The sequence below is a fragment of the Mustela lutreola genome, chromosome 2, assembly GCF_030435805.1.
Source record: "Mustela lutreola isolate mMusLut2 chromosome 2, mMusLut2.pri, whole genome shotgun sequence".
Taxonomy (NCBI): Eukaryota; Metazoa; Chordata; class Mammalia; order Carnivora; family Mustelidae; genus Mustela; species Mustela lutreola.
This window is the reverse complement of record NC_081291.1, coordinates 222,815,022-222,829,423: the sequence shown is the minus strand read 5'-3', so window position 1 is coordinate 222,829,423 and position 14,402 is coordinate 222,815,022. Positions and strand designations below refer to the sequence as shown.

The 14,402-nt window shown below is 56.5% G+C and overlaps 1 protein-coding gene across 13 annotated transcripts in view; it reads left to right on the top strand.

Moving 5' to 3' along the window:
- Positions 1–4: 4 nt before the first annotated feature.
- Positions 5–14,402, top strand: part of HSF2BP (heat shock transcription factor 2 binding protein) — a 103,708-nt gene continuing 89,310 nt past the window's right edge. For 3 of the 13 annotated variants that reach the window (XR_009351258.1, XM_059164860.1, XM_059164855.1), the window contains exons 1-3: positions 7–426; positions 1,774–2,029; positions 2,548–2,698. Coding sequence is in view for 11 of the 13 variants with exons in the window: in XM_059164860.1 (XP_059020843.1) it covers positions 1,994–2,029; positions 2,548–2,698 (187 nt within the window). In the remaining 2 variants the exon portion in view is untranslated. Of the gene's footprint in view, positions 427–450; positions 470–1,773; positions 2,030–2,547; positions 2,699–14,402 lie in introns of those variants that run through there. The other 10 variants (XR_009351257.1, XM_059164863.1, XM_059164859.1 and 7 more) reach the window with 8 other exon arrangements.

Genomic DNA, 14,402 nt, shown 5'->3' with positions numbered 1-14,402 from the left:
CCGCGCGCGCTCGCGGCGCGTTCCGAGGCCGAGCGCGCGGACCCTGGCGGCGGGCCGAGCTGCCCAGCGGGGTTCGGGGGGCGTCCTCCGGCCTCGGGGGCGCGCGGGTCGCCGCAGCTCCGGGCGTTCAGCGGCGCGGCTAGCCTGCGTCCGCGTTGCCGGCGGAGACGGAAGACCGTCTCGGGGGTCTCGAGTCTTGAAGCCCGCTCCCGAGGGCTCCGTCCGATGGGGCGCTCCCCGCGGGAGACGCGGCGGCGAGCCCTTAACGAGGAGCCGCCTCTGCGCGGGGCAGACCCAGAAGGACGCGGTCCTTGGGGTTTTGGCGGGATGCTGAGGACAGCCCCACGGAGGGGTCGCCCTGCTGGCGGCCAGGTCTGAGCCTCTGCTGCCGTCGAGGCAGCGCCTTCCAGCGTCCCCAGTGTCCAGGTCCCGGGGCTGGTCCAGGGCGGGGACAAGTCCGGCGACGGGGGTGAGGGGCAGGGCAGGACCCAGTGCAGAGTCCGGGTCAGCTCCTGGTGCAGGGATGGCAGGAACAGGGTCAGCATCAGGTCTTCGCAGAGGATGGCAGGGACAGGGTCAGGGTCAGGTCTCTGTGTGGGGGGTGGCAGGGTCAGGGTCAGGTCTCTGTGCAGGGGATGGCAGGGTCAGGGTCAGGTCTCTGTGCAGGGGATGGCAGGGTCAGGGTCAGGTCTCTGTGCGGGGGTGGCAGGGTCAGGGTCAGGTCTCTGTGCGGGGATGGCAGGGTCAGGGTCAGGTCTCTGTGCGGGGGTGGCAGGGTCAGGGTCAGGTCTCTGTGCGGGGATGGCAGGGTCAGGGTCAGGTCTCTGTGCGGGGGTGGCAGGGTCAGGGTCAGGTCTCTGTGCAGGGGATGGCAGGGTCAGGGTCAGGTCTCTGTGCAGGGGATGGCAGGGTCAGGGTCAGGTCTCTGTGTGGGGGTGGCAGGGACAGGGTCAGGTCTTGTGCAGGGGATGGCAGGGTCAGGGTCAGGTCTCTGTGCAGGGGATGGCAGGGTCAGGGTCAGGTCTCTGTGTGGGGGTGGCAGGGACAGGGTCAGGTCTCTGTGCAGGGGATGGCAGGGTCAGGGTCAGGTCTCAGTGCAGAGGATGGCAGGGACAGGGCCAGATCTCGGTGAAGGGGATGACAGGGTCAATATCTTGGTGCAGGGCAGGACACGGTCAGCGTCAGGTGTCGGGGCAGGGAATGGCAGGGTCAGCGTCAGGTCGGTGCAGGGGAGCAGGGCCAGAGGCAGGTACAAGGACAGAGGCAGGGGATGATGGGCTGGTACAGGTCCCGACATGGATGTAGGGATTTAGAGTGTGGTTGAGCCTGTTCCCAGGCCTGGACAACGGGCAGGGGACCCTGACGTTGTTGTTGCCGGCCAGTTACAGAAACGGACGAAGTCTTAGTTGTGCAGTCACCCCGTCCCCCTGATCCACGGGCTGCACCCTACTTTGCAAACTCGGCGGGCACGTGGGGGCAAGCGAATGGACGAGGTGGCCTCTTCCAGCTGGCGGTGGGCGTCTCAGCTGCGGCGCCAGCTGGCCGGACCGCCCTCCCTATGCAGGGCAGACGCGGAGCCCGCTGTCCGAAAGCTTCGGGCCTCGCTAGTGTCGCTCAGAGCCCCGCGAGGGAGCGTGGCCGCCCGCCGTGTGCGGACGGTCCCTCGAAAGCACCGCCCCCGAGCGCAGCGTCCCTTGCCAAGCAGGACAGGTCCGGTTCGACTTCCCTAACTTGCCACTTACACTCGGGTCTCCCTGTCCTTCTACTTTGCAGTTAACGACTTTAAAAAATCCGGGCGAGCCGGGACAGCGCACGTGCGATCTCGGCCACCGCAACCCTCGTCCGCGGAGCCGAGAACGCCGCTGCCGCTCTGCGAGGTTTGACCCTCGCTGCGCTCCGTTTTCGGCCGCGCGTGGTCGCGTTCCCGCGCTTTCGGCCTGAAGGGTCAGAGGGCGCGGCGCAGGCGCACGGAGCCGAGGCGGCGGCGGCGGCCATGGGCGAGGCAGGCGGCGCTGAGGAGGCCTGTCGGGTCAGTGAGGAGGCCCGGGCTGCCCCCCGCCCCCCCGGCCTTCCCGCGCCGGGCGGCCGCCCGTTTGGGCTTGCGCGGTGCGCCCCGGCGGCCCGGGGCCTGGTCGGTGGCGGGGTGGCCCTGCGCGGGGGCCGGGGGTCCGGCGGGGCCGCTGACCGCTGGGGCCGGGGCCGCGACGGCCGGACGTGTGCAGGGAGCCCGGCCCTCGGGCCCAGGTCCCCGCGCCGTGGCCCCCGCTGCCGGTGAGGAAGGTGGGGGAGCCCCGGGCGTCGGCCTGCTCGCGCCCGTTCGCGGCGCCCCCCGAGCCTGTTGGCGGCCCGACCCCGGGGGGCGGAGGACGCTGCGGGCCGGCCCGAGGGGGCAGCTGCGGCTTCGTGCGGGGAGCTGGGCGCGGGGCGGCCGGCGTCGACTCGGCCGTCGGGGGGCCCGGTGCCGGCGAAGGGCCGCAGCCGGCTCCCTCCGGGGCGTGCGGGGCGCGGGCGCGGGGCGGGCCGCGGGGACACCTGCCTGTCTTCCAGCGCGCGGGGGCCCGAGAGGAGTTCGTTAAAGTCCGCAAGAAGGACCTGGAGCGGCTGACGACGGAAGTGATGCAGATCCGGGACTTCCTGCCCCGCATTCTGAGCGGGGACGTGCTGGAGAGCTTCCGGAGGCTGAAGATCGCCGAGAAGAGTGAGTGTCCTCCGCGGCGGCGGGGCTGCGGGGCTGCGGGCCGCGGGCGCTGGGCTGGCGCGGGAGAGGCGCCCGCCGCCGGGGCCCTGCTCTCCGGCCTCTGCTCCGGCCGTGCGGACGCGGCGGACTCCCCGCGGCTGCGCTCCAGCGCTCAGGGCCGGGGCGGGCGGGGTCGCGCCCCACCACGCCGCGCGAGGTGTTAACTGCGTCGGTGACCGGCGCGTGTTCACTTGCGCCGCGGCGAGTGGACAGGGCAGTCGCTCGGGGGTGAGATTTCTGGGCTTCAGAGAGAGGCGGAGAGTCCCCGGCTGACTCTGCTGGGCCTGAGGCCTCCCGTGGGCTCAGCCCCCCAACCCGGAGGGCACGACCCGAGCCGAAGTCAGGAGCTGCAGGGGTGACGGCCCCACCCAGGGGCCCCGCCGGCGGCCAGGTCGCTTCTAGGACTGACTGAAGTGCAGAAGTGCCGGGCCTTGTCCACGCGGGGTCTGAGGTTTGGCCTGCGGCGCCGGAGCCGCTGCAAGGCTCTTAGATTCTGGGATCGGTTCTGCGGTTCCCGGACCGCGGTGAGTGGCCCTGAGCCAGTGTTTGGCGCTTCAGGCTGGTCCGGCCCCCTGCACTGGACGCCGCCCCGGCCTGGCCTGCTCTCCAGACGTGTTTCTGGGGATCGGAGTGTGTGTCCAGCGCCGGCGTGGGCAGAGCGCTCTCGGGACCCAACAGCACACAGTTCTGGTTTGTGCAGATGCTCCTGGTCAGGACGGCAGCCGGCACGGTTAGAAGGGAGGGTGCTCACGGCCACCACGTCCCCTGTCCTGCTGAGCTTCTCTTTGGAGCCCCCAGATCCACCCTGGGCTACCCTGTGGCGTGCTCTGGACGGGGGCTCCTGCACACAGCCTGCCTCTGACCTCCTTGCTGGCCGCCAGCAGGGCTTGCAAGTGGACGGCCTCATGGAGGGAGAGAGAGGTTGGGTGCTTCCTCCTACTCCCTCCAGGCCGTGACTCCCACCCCAGGACCTCCAGCGAGTCTCCGCTCTCGCTGGGCTCTGGTAACAGGTGTTCTCCGCGTCGTCCTCCTGGAGGGCTGTTGCTAGCCTCCGGGTGCCTCACCAGCCCCTGCGCTGCTCTCTCTAAGCCGTCCTGCCCGCAGATGTCAACATCGGCGATTTTCTCTGCCATGGAGACCCTGCGGGATATGCTGTAGGTCACCTGTTATGTCATAGCTCCAGGTCCCCGGCTTCCCAGCCCCTGGTTTTGAGCTCACGCTCAGCCCCCTGACCTGAGAGCAGCTAGTCACCCATGTGCACTCGAAGCAGAGCATGTTGGCGTGCTGAGTGCTTGGGCTTCTTTGCAAATTAGTGAGCCGGCGTTCTGGAAACTACAGCGGGGTCTCCTGGGTTGGTTAGCACGAGTCCGTCCTTAGTCGGTCTTCAGAGATCACAAAATCAAAGTTGTGTGTACGAGAGCAAGGGCCACGAACAGATCCGTGCCGACGAGGTCCGTGAGACTTCAGGAGCTCTTTCCTCGTGGTCCCCAGGCCCGGTCGTCCTCTCTCCCGCCCTCTGGCCCTTTGGTCATGGTTTGCTTGGCGGGTGCGTCCTCTGCAGCAGCCTTTTGGCTAGTGGAGATGCCTGAAGTTCAGGCTTAGGGCCCTTCCCGTCACTCCACGGCTCTTCCGTGGGCGGTTGCAGGCACTCAGTTTTCGTTCCCAGCTTGGTGCCAGGGCCCCCAGGTTCATCTCTGGCCCTAGGTTTGGCCCAAACCGCCAGGCTCAGTTAGGGCCCCGTATCCCACTCCTACTTGGCATTTCTTCTGGTCTCACCTTGTGTCAAGTTCTCAGCATTTGTCCTCGTCAGCCTGCAGCCGTCAGGAAGCAGCCCTGGTCCGGCCAGGCCAGGTTCGTTGGTTCCTTACCGGAGGGAGACACACCCTGAGGAACTGGGGGCACCTTGCCAACGAGAAGCTAGAGTTGTGGGTTTGGGGAAAGGGTCGAGTTTAGGCGAAGCGCACATTAAACCACATTGATCTGCTGGGCTGCAGGCGAAGTAGGGCTGTGCGTGGGGCCATCACCGTGTCCTACTGCCGTGGACCCAGGCTTCGTTTCTTTGAATGCTACAAAGTTTAGATCAACGTAGAAAATTGTGTCTGGACGTCCCTTGTTTGAAGTCGTGCAGCTAGCGAGAAAGCGGGGCTGCTTCCCTTTGTCCCAGTGACTTTGACCCCGCAGGGGACCGAGGGAGGTTTCCTTTTTACTGGTGTCATTCCAAACAGCAACATTGACGGAATGGAATGGGCTTGTTGTGCGTAAGAAATGAGCCGTCCCTGATAGGGGTCGCTGTGACCCTTTACTGCCAGGCTGTGTTCTCGGGAGAACCGTCGTTTCCTGGTAACTTGGCAGCTGGATTCACACCTCTGCTGGCCCAGCCCCACAAACTGCAGGACAGGTTTCCTCTGTCCTACCTCTGACTCATGCTGTCCCTGCTCTCCCCTACCTCTGGGCTTCCTCGGTGTTCCTGGGTGGGCAGAAGCTTCACCTAGAGACCTAGGATCCCCCTCATGGCCCACCCCTCCTCACTATTCACTCCCCTTCCGCCCCTGCCCCCACCTCTCTTTCCATAAGTCCTCACACGTCCCCTCCTGGCTGGATCCTGAATTCACGAGCCCGCGGCCACCGCGGCCACCGCAGCCACCGCGGCCACCGAGCCCAGGCCCCCATCATGTCGCTGCATCCCTGCCTCCTGTTTGTCCACTCACCGTCACTTTCAGCCTGTCGCCGTGTGGCTTTTCGTAGCTCTTTGGTGATGTCATTCCCCTGCTTGTGTCTTCCATGGCTTCTCCTCGCTTTTAGGATAAAGACAAAAAACAAACAAAAAAAAGAAAACCAGCTCCCCTGAAAGCACTGCCACCCAAGAACCTGAACCAAACGGTAGGCGGCTCGAAGGGCTCTGTGTTGCTGGACTGAACCTCAGTGCGCACTCAGTGCTTGCCTGACTGCCTAGACAGGCTCGGTCTAACCGTGGGTCCCGCCGGGCGTTCTTACGGCATACGGTGCTGTCCTTCTGAGAGTGTCATGTCACTGTCCTCCGGTGACAGGCGTGGGGGGCGGGGCCCCGCGTTGGCCTCCCACGCGTTCTCTGTGCCTGGGTATTTGGTCCGGAGGGGCTTCCCCTTTCCTTGCGCGTTGTTCCTTCTGAATTGCTTGGTTCCCGTGGGGCCGGTGTGCTGTGGCCACCTAGGCCCGGCCTAGAAGATGTCCTCCTGGAGCAGCTTTTACCCAGTTTTGGCTGCATTTTTGCTGCTTGGGTGACGTGAGCTGAAGAAAGATCCTGTCCTTTTCCATTTTGTAAGGACTGGGTTCGGCGACTCTTACCTGGGCCTTCTGAGACCAGTCACGGGCGCCGTGGCCTTGAGAATGGCTCCCTCAGAGGCCACCCGGGGACCACAAGGCGGCAGCGGGAGCTGCTGGACACTCCGTCTGCTCTAGGAGGGCTCTTGGCCTGGACCAGGATCAGAGCTGCCTTCGCACTACAGTCCGTGTGCACTTGTCAGCTAGGAGGTGACGCCGCGAGGAATGAGCGCGGGCGGGGAGCGAGGACGGGGCAGCTCGGCCTGCCTCGAGGGGAAGCTTCGTTTGGGGCGTAGGTGTGGTTGCTTCTTGGGCTCAGGCCTGCGGGCCCCACGTCCAACCAACAAACGAGTGTCAAGCCGTGAGCGGGACTTAATTCCAGCTCCAGCGTAGTCACTCCCTGTAGGGAGCCGGGCGGATGCGGTGGAATTTGGATTGGGGCAGCTCCTGCTGCTCCTGAGGTCTTCCGGGGATAGGGGAGCGTTGAGGAGCGAGGCGGGCTCTGTTAGAGGGTAAGAGGAGGGTGTTCTCGGCTGGGGTCATGGCGTGTGTGCACGTCCCAGCCCGGAGACCGCGGGGTTGCCTGCCGGCCTGTGAGCTCTTCCTTCTGCTTGATACGTGGAGCAAGGATTGGGGTATGGGGGAGTCTGGGTCAGTAAACGTCCGCGGTTCGTGGAAGACAAAATAATTGTAGGTTATTGTCTTTAATTTGCGACGAGAGGCAGGTGGAAGTAGGTGGAAGTTACCCCGCGGACCTGATGCTGAGGTAGCGACTAGACGTCGTCCTCAGCAGACGATTTCTGTATCGGAGCGAAGGGACAGTGCGAGGACTTGGGCGGAAGGGAGGGGAATTAACGATAGATGCTCGCGGGGGGAGGCCTGGGCGTCCTCTGACCGCGGGATGATGGCTGTGCGGGCGGCGCGGACGGGCCCACGAAGAAGTGATTAGTCTCGGTGCGAGGCGAGGCCAGGGCTCCGCGTGGAAATACGGAGTGGCCTGGACACTGCTTCGGCCGAACTCTCGGACGTGTCCCTGCCTGTAAGGCGGGGCCGGGGCCGTTTGCCTCAGAAGGTAGTGAGACTTACACTGAGACTCTCTGCGGGAAGCGTGTGGCGTGGTGTGCGGCTCAGGGGGTGCCCTCAGGGAGGAGGACTCCCACAGGCCGAGGGGCCCCTGAGCACTTGCTGGACCGAGTGAAGAAAGTGCCCTGAGCCAGCAGCGCCATTCCGGCCCGGACCGCGCCGCTCCGTGAGTTCGGAAAAACGGTTAGAGAGGGTTAGGAGTGCGACTGACCTCGTTCGAATTCTTGTTCTTTCTTATCTGCGTGGAATGGGGGTACCTGTGGGTCCTCAGGCCTCCGTAAGGTGACCTCGGCGAAGCAGAGACTTGGACGTACCAGCAGAAGTTAACTCACTCCGTGGTCTCACCGTCTCGCGTCTGTTCATCTAACAACGACGGAGTTATTACTGTGTCAGTGTGTGTCAAAAGTTTTATCTTTATTACTACTTATTTTACTTACTTTTATTAACATATAATGTATTATTTGTCTCCGGGGTACAGGTCTGTGATTCATCATCTTACACCATTCCCAGCCCTCACCATAGCACATGCCCTCCCCAGTGTCTGGCCACCCCGTCCCCTACCCACCACCCCTCCAGCAACCCTCAGTTGTCTCCTGAGATTAAGAGTCTCTTAGGGTTTGTCAGGTGCCTGGGTGGTGCCGTTGGTTAATCGACTGCCTTCGGCTCAGGTCATGATCCTGGAGTCCTGGAATCGAGCCCCACATCGGGCTCCCTGCTCGGCGGGGAGTCTGCTTCTCCCACTGACCTCTCTCCTCTCATGCGCTCTCTGTCAAATAAATAATAAAATCTTAAAAAAAAAAAAATAGAGTCTCCTAGGGTTTGTTTCCCTCTCTAGTTTCATCTTGTTTCCTTTTTTTCCTCTCTTCCCTTAGGATCCTCTGTCTTGTTTCTCAACTTCCTCATATCAGGGAGATCATGTGATAATTGTCTTTCCTGATTGGCTTATCTCGCTCAGCATGGTACGCTCTGTTCCAGCCACCTCCTTGCAGACGGCAAGATTTCATTTCTTTTGTGGCCGCAGAGTATTCCACTGTGTAGATACACCACACGTACTCCATCCGTTCATCCGTGGACGGACATCTTGCCATGGGCTCTTTCCATAGTTTGTCTTGTGGACACTGCTGCTGTGAACATTGGGGTGCACGTGCCCCTTCGGATCACTGCATTTGTGTCTTCGGGGTAAATACCCAGTAGTGCGATGGCTGGCTTATGGGGAAAAACGTGTGTCTTAAACCAGAGTCTTATTTTTTAAAGACTTTCTTATTTTATTTTTTTAATTTAAAGAACTTATCGACATATTTTTTACTTATAAATTGACATGTTTATTTTTTCCCCTTTTCTTAAATTTTTATTTTTTTAAATTTTTAAATTAACATATAATGTATTATTTGCCCCAGGGGTACAGGTCTGTGAGTCGCCAGGTTTACACACTTCACAGCACTCACCATAGCACATACCCTCCCCAATGTCCATAACCCCACCCCCCTCTCCCTATCCCCCTCCCCCTGGATCTCTTATGGTTTGTCTCCCTCCTGATCCCATCTTGTTTTATTTATTCTTTTCCTACCCCCTAACCCCCCACATTGCATCTTCACTTCCTCATATCAGGCAGTGTCCACAATAGCCAAACTGGAAAGAACGTAGGTGTCCATCCACAGATGAGTGGATAAAGAGGAATATATATACACAATGGAATACTATGCAGCCATCAAAAGAAATGAAATCTTGCCATTTGTGATGACATGGACGGAACTAGAGGGTATTATACTGTGTGAAAGACTTACTTAATTTATAGACAGAGAGTGTGTGTAAGCATGGGAGGGACAGAGGGAGAGAACCTCAAGCAGACTCCCCGCCGAGCACAGAGCCCATCATGGGTCTCTGTCTCATGGCCCTCAAGCCATGACCTGAGCTGAATCAAGAGTTGGACTCTGACCGACTGAGCCACTCAGCTGCCCCTAGAATCCTATTAGAAAAAAAAAAAAATCCTGTTTATATGTGGTACAATATGTAAAATAGAGGGAAGTTACATTTTCGGCATATTTAGAAGATTCTGTCAGAACGTTACTTGTAAGATCAGCACAATGAAGGAGTTCTGATGAAAACAAAATATAATGTTACAGGTTTTGGAAATCAGATGCAGTACCATCTTCAGTGTCCAACTTCTATTTTTAGGTTTGGTTTTCAAGTAACAGGGAAAAGACACAAATCGTAGAGATAAGGAATTGCAAATGGTGAAGTTTTCAACATTTCACTCTGCAGCATCATGATGCTTTTCAGTGAAACTGATCTGAAAGTGTGAAGCCAGTGGGTCAGATGTTTTTGTTTTACAGTGAAGTCACAGGGTCCAACAACTCCCGACCTGTCCTACTGACCCAGGTGCATTTGGAGAGAGGTGGTGGAAAAGCCACTGGCCTGTCCTGTAAGATGCTTTGTAAACGCATATGCTGCCTCTGCGATGGTGGGTGACATAACTTAGCAACAAGCGGACATCTGAGCGGCAGGTGTCAGACACTCACCCCAGAGTCTGGGGATGGAATCAGGTACCATTTCCTGTTGACACCAAGCGAAAATTATGGTCTCGTTTCTTATATTTTAAAATCTGCAACATTAGTTTTTTTTTTTTTAATTTTTTATTTTTTATAAACATATATTTTTATCCCCAGGGGTACAGGTCTGTGAATCACCAGGTTTACACACTTCACAGCACTCACCAAAGCACATACCCTGCCCTGCAACATTGGTTTTAACCTTTCAAAACTTTTTATTTAAATACGTGTTTAAGTGCTAATACTGTGAACCAGCCTTGTTTTGTTCCGGGAACATCAGTAATGAGTAAGGAGCAGTGCAGCCATGATACACGGGGAGAGACCTGGCTGATTTTCTTTAGCAACAGGAGAGAGTTATTTTGTGTAATTTAAAATTTGTACATGTCAGCATGGTCGCGTAGAACCTTCTGCTGATGAAGTATTATGTGACTCTCGTCATCCTTGTCTGTTTAAGAAACAGGCAGTGGCCGCATGTGGCCAACTGGCCCAGCACCATTTACTGAAAACACAGCCTTCCGTCCTGTACTACGGTTGGTTTTGTTCTAAGCGGCTGGCATGTGCGGATTTGATTCTGAATTCTTTTGTTAGTTTTATTATTTGTTTTCATATTGTTTGTTATCAGTACTTACTAGTTTTTTAGCTGTTCTTTTTTTTTTTTTTAAAGATTTTATTTATTTGACACAGAGAGAGAGAGAGCGAGATCACCAGCAGGCAGAGAAACAAGCAGAGGGAGCGGGGGAAGCAGGCTCCCTGCCAAGCAGAGCGCCCGATGTGAGGCTCGATCCTAGGACCCTGAGATCATGACGTGAGCTGAAGGCAGAAGCTTAACCCGCTGAGCCACTCAGGCACCCCCTTACTAGTTTTTAATACTGATTTTTTACTTGGTTGTGTTTTATTCCAGCTTCCCAATGGAATTCTCTTCTTGTCTTTTGCCGGAACATTAACCACAGTTATTTTAAAGCTCTGGATCTGGCAACTCCATTGACTGGGTCACCTCCTGGTCTGCTTGTAGTGTCTACTTTCCCTCTTGGTAATCTCGGTAATTTTTTTATTGATTAACAGATTTTTAAAAAGTGAACACTTGTGGAGGCTTTGGATGGTAGTAATTTCTCTAACGAGTCATCCCCCCTCCCCTGCACTGTCTGTCCACCTCTGCAGCGTTTGTGTGCTGCTGACGTGTTGCTGAGTGCCTGGAAGAAGAAGGTGGCTCTGACCTCAGTGCACTTCTCTATGCTTCCGTCTGTTCTGGGACTGCGGCCCACCCCAAGTCCTGGCTATCGAACCGCTCTGTAGCTTATTTTCATTTCCCAGCTCCGTGCACTGCTGACTTCTCTGTCCAGCTTTGCTGCCTTGTTGCCTGTGCTGCTTTGGAATATGCCAAGGTCCCTGGCAGGAAAGGGGTGGGAGGCGGGGCTCCTGTGCCGCAGGGCCTGTTCCGGCTCCTGGGTGCTGGCCCGAGGGCCCCCGTAGCTCAGTAACTCTCACATGCCTCCAGAGGGCTTAGTTGGTTTAAATTCCGCTCTCCTGATGATTCCCCAAGGGAAGTTTGCTGTGCTGCCTCGCGGTCGCAGCTGGAAGTGGAAGCCCTTCCACGTATGTGGTCGTGATTTTTAAGTTGTTGAAAACACACCGTGATGTCATAAAGACAGGCCGTGCATACGATCCGAATTAAAGGAGGCTGAAGGTAAAACTGAAGGCCATACCTGCCCCTGGACTGGTGGTGGTGCCGGGAAGCAGAAAATACTGTAAAGGGCAGTTTGGGGTCTTTCGACAGAATCTGAATGTCAGTGGTAGATTAGTTAGAGGTATTAATACTAATTTTTCTAAAGTTGACAACCAGGCCGAGTAGGTGTGTAGGACATTATCCTTAGTGTGTGTGTGTGGGGGGGGGAGTGATGAGCAGACGTGAAGTGTTGCCACACATACGTCTGGGTAAGAGGAATATGGGTATTGTCTGTATTATTTTTACTCATGCGATGTTCTGTAAGTTTGGAAAAGTTCGGGAAACCTCGTAAAATGGAAAAAGTGTTTGTAGAACATACGTGTCCTTTAGGCTCTCTTACGTTGTCAGCAGCGGGTTTGAAGGCCAGTGTACTGCGCGGTCTCTAAAGTGTTGGTGGGTGTTTCGAGATTAATTTCCCAAGAGTCTGGTGTTAATGCGAAGAGGGAGCCTCTGTTTCAGCTCAGAGAACGAGGCGTTCTGGTCCCTGGGCACGGGAAGGAGAGAGAGCGCCAGTCCGATGGGAGAGGAGATGGCGAGAAGGGGTTACAGGGGCACCTGGCTGGCCCCGTCGGTGGAGCGGGGACTCGCGATACGGGGGTGTGAGTTTGAGCCCCACGCTGGGTGTAGAGATGACGTAAAAATAAAGTCTTTAAATAAAAGAGATTTTTAAAATCAAATAATGACCCAAAGTTTCTAGTGACCCAAGTCTCTAATATCAGAGTGTCTCCTGCCCAATGTTCGGCGAGAACAAAAGGGGCCACCAGAAGTGTAATGTAGTGAGGGCACACAGGTGTGGGCAGGGTTTGGGGGAGACGCACGAGGGTCACCCCTGGCAACTAGAGGACTGCGGTGCCAGGACTGCCCCGAGAGCTGCCGGTACACACGAAGGCAGGTCCCTCCCCCAGAAGGTGGTTACTGCGGCTGGAAGGTCGGCAGGAATGGCGCAGAGAAGCGGGTGTCCTAGCAGGTCTCTGACCCCGGTCCCTGTGGAGACTGTCACTGTCCCAACTGAAGAGGAGGCTGAAAGCCTGGGAGACAGCGTACTCCTGGAACACAGAGCGTGGTGGAGGGTAGGCCCGAGGGGCACAGAGGAGGGGGATGGTAGCCACGGTGGAGACAGCAGCGACGGTGTTGGAACGTATCACTCTGACACCGTCTTTAACTGGGCGTTCATGTGCCAATCAACGGAAACATTTCCCGTCTCTCTGGTTTGAGAAATACGTTAGCAGATCTCTTGACTTCAGCAAGATCGATCTTAGTTGTTTGTGACGGCATTTATTTTCAAGTGTTCAGTGAACGTAGTTTCTAAGTCCGTTAGGGAGGTGTTCACTATGTGCCCAGCATCTGTCAAGCACTGCTAGGTAAGATCGAGACACACAAAGGACAAAGCCTGCCCCTTTCCCCTGGGACTTTACAGGGAGCCCAAGGAGCTCCCACCTTCAGATGCTGCCGGCGGTGACACAGGTGCTGCCAAGTCCATTGGCAATGCCAGCACAGAGCGGATTCCTGTTAGTCACATGTGATCTTCGTCTTATAGAAGAAAACTCCAGTGGCCTTTAAGGTAGAAGAAGAGCGGTTTGGGGAGCAGAATTTTGGCAGCATGGGGAAAAAAAAATGCTATTTCCATGTTCTGGTTCCAACTCTTTTCCTCTCCCCCCTTTGGTTTGTTTAAAACACAATTACGATTAATTAAGGTGTTGTTCCACTGGCGTCTAGTGTGTAGAAGGATCTGAAATGCACTTAGGCTCTTTAACTAAAGCCCCCCCTTTTAATGAACCCTGAAGTATTCTCATTTTTCCACTTTCTGAACTTACACTGTGGACAGGCTGATTAAGTGAACATGAGATCTTTAGGATGGGTCCTGATCCAGGATGACTGGTGTCCTTGCGGAAGGGTACATTTGGACCCAGAGACAGCTGTGCACAGGGAAGCTGATGTGAGGAGACTGGGAGCAAGCCCAGTGACCGTGGAGGCTGATGGGAATCCTGGAAGATCCAGGCTGCTGAAAGCCGGAGGAGCCAGAGAAGGATCCTCACCCACAGGTTTCAGAGAGAGCCCAGGCCCGCTGACACTGGCCTCTGGAGCTAGGGCAGAAGCTGTTTCTGTTGTCATAAACTGTCCACTTGGTGGTGCTCTGTTGCACATCTTCCAAAGACAGGGTCCATCAGCAGCTAATTATGAATTCTTTTCTAAACCTATTAGAGACTGACGTGGAGAAGTTAAGAGCTATTAAAGACACTTTCTTTTGGGGGCGCCTGCGTGGCTCGGGGTTAAAGCCTCTGCCTTCAGCTCAGGTCATGATCTCGGGGTCCTGGGATCGAGCCCCACATCGGGCTCTCTGCTCAGCGGGGAGCCTGCTTCCCTCTCTCTCTCTGCCTGCTTGTGATCTCTGTCAAATAAATAAATGAAATATTAAAAAAAACCCAAAAACCCTTTCTTTTGGATTTGGGATCTTAAGCTGTTTTGGTCAAAAATAATACTTTGATGTTAACGTGAAGCTGTTTTGGTCAAAAATAATACTTTGATGTTAACGTGAAGCAGCTGGCAGTTACTGCGCCTGGTGTGGGCACGCCGGTGACAGAGGCAGGGTAGGAGACCGCGATCTCTCTCACAGGGCTTCCATGTCTTCGCTCGGTATTTTAGAAGCGCAGCTTTTCCTTTGTAGCGCTGTCTGCTGTCGCTGATAGTTCTCCGCACCCTTCCCGTGAACAAGTTAACTTAAGGGGTACAGTCATTCTCGTGTTACTAAAACTTAAAGAAGGAATGTGCATTTCGGAAGCCATATCGACGTGGAAACGCCTGGGAGTCCGTCCTGGCCGCCCTTTCGCTCTGCCGACAGTGAGGCCGGTGCCGGAGACCAGAAGTCAGAAGACGGTGTCGGCTGGGGGGCAGCTCCTTTCCTGTTCTGATACCGAGGCTGGATAAGATCATGTCTCGACTATATGTAATGTGTCATTCACTGTCCATACTCCTTCCGTCCCTGTTTTGTTTTTTTATTTAAGATTTTATT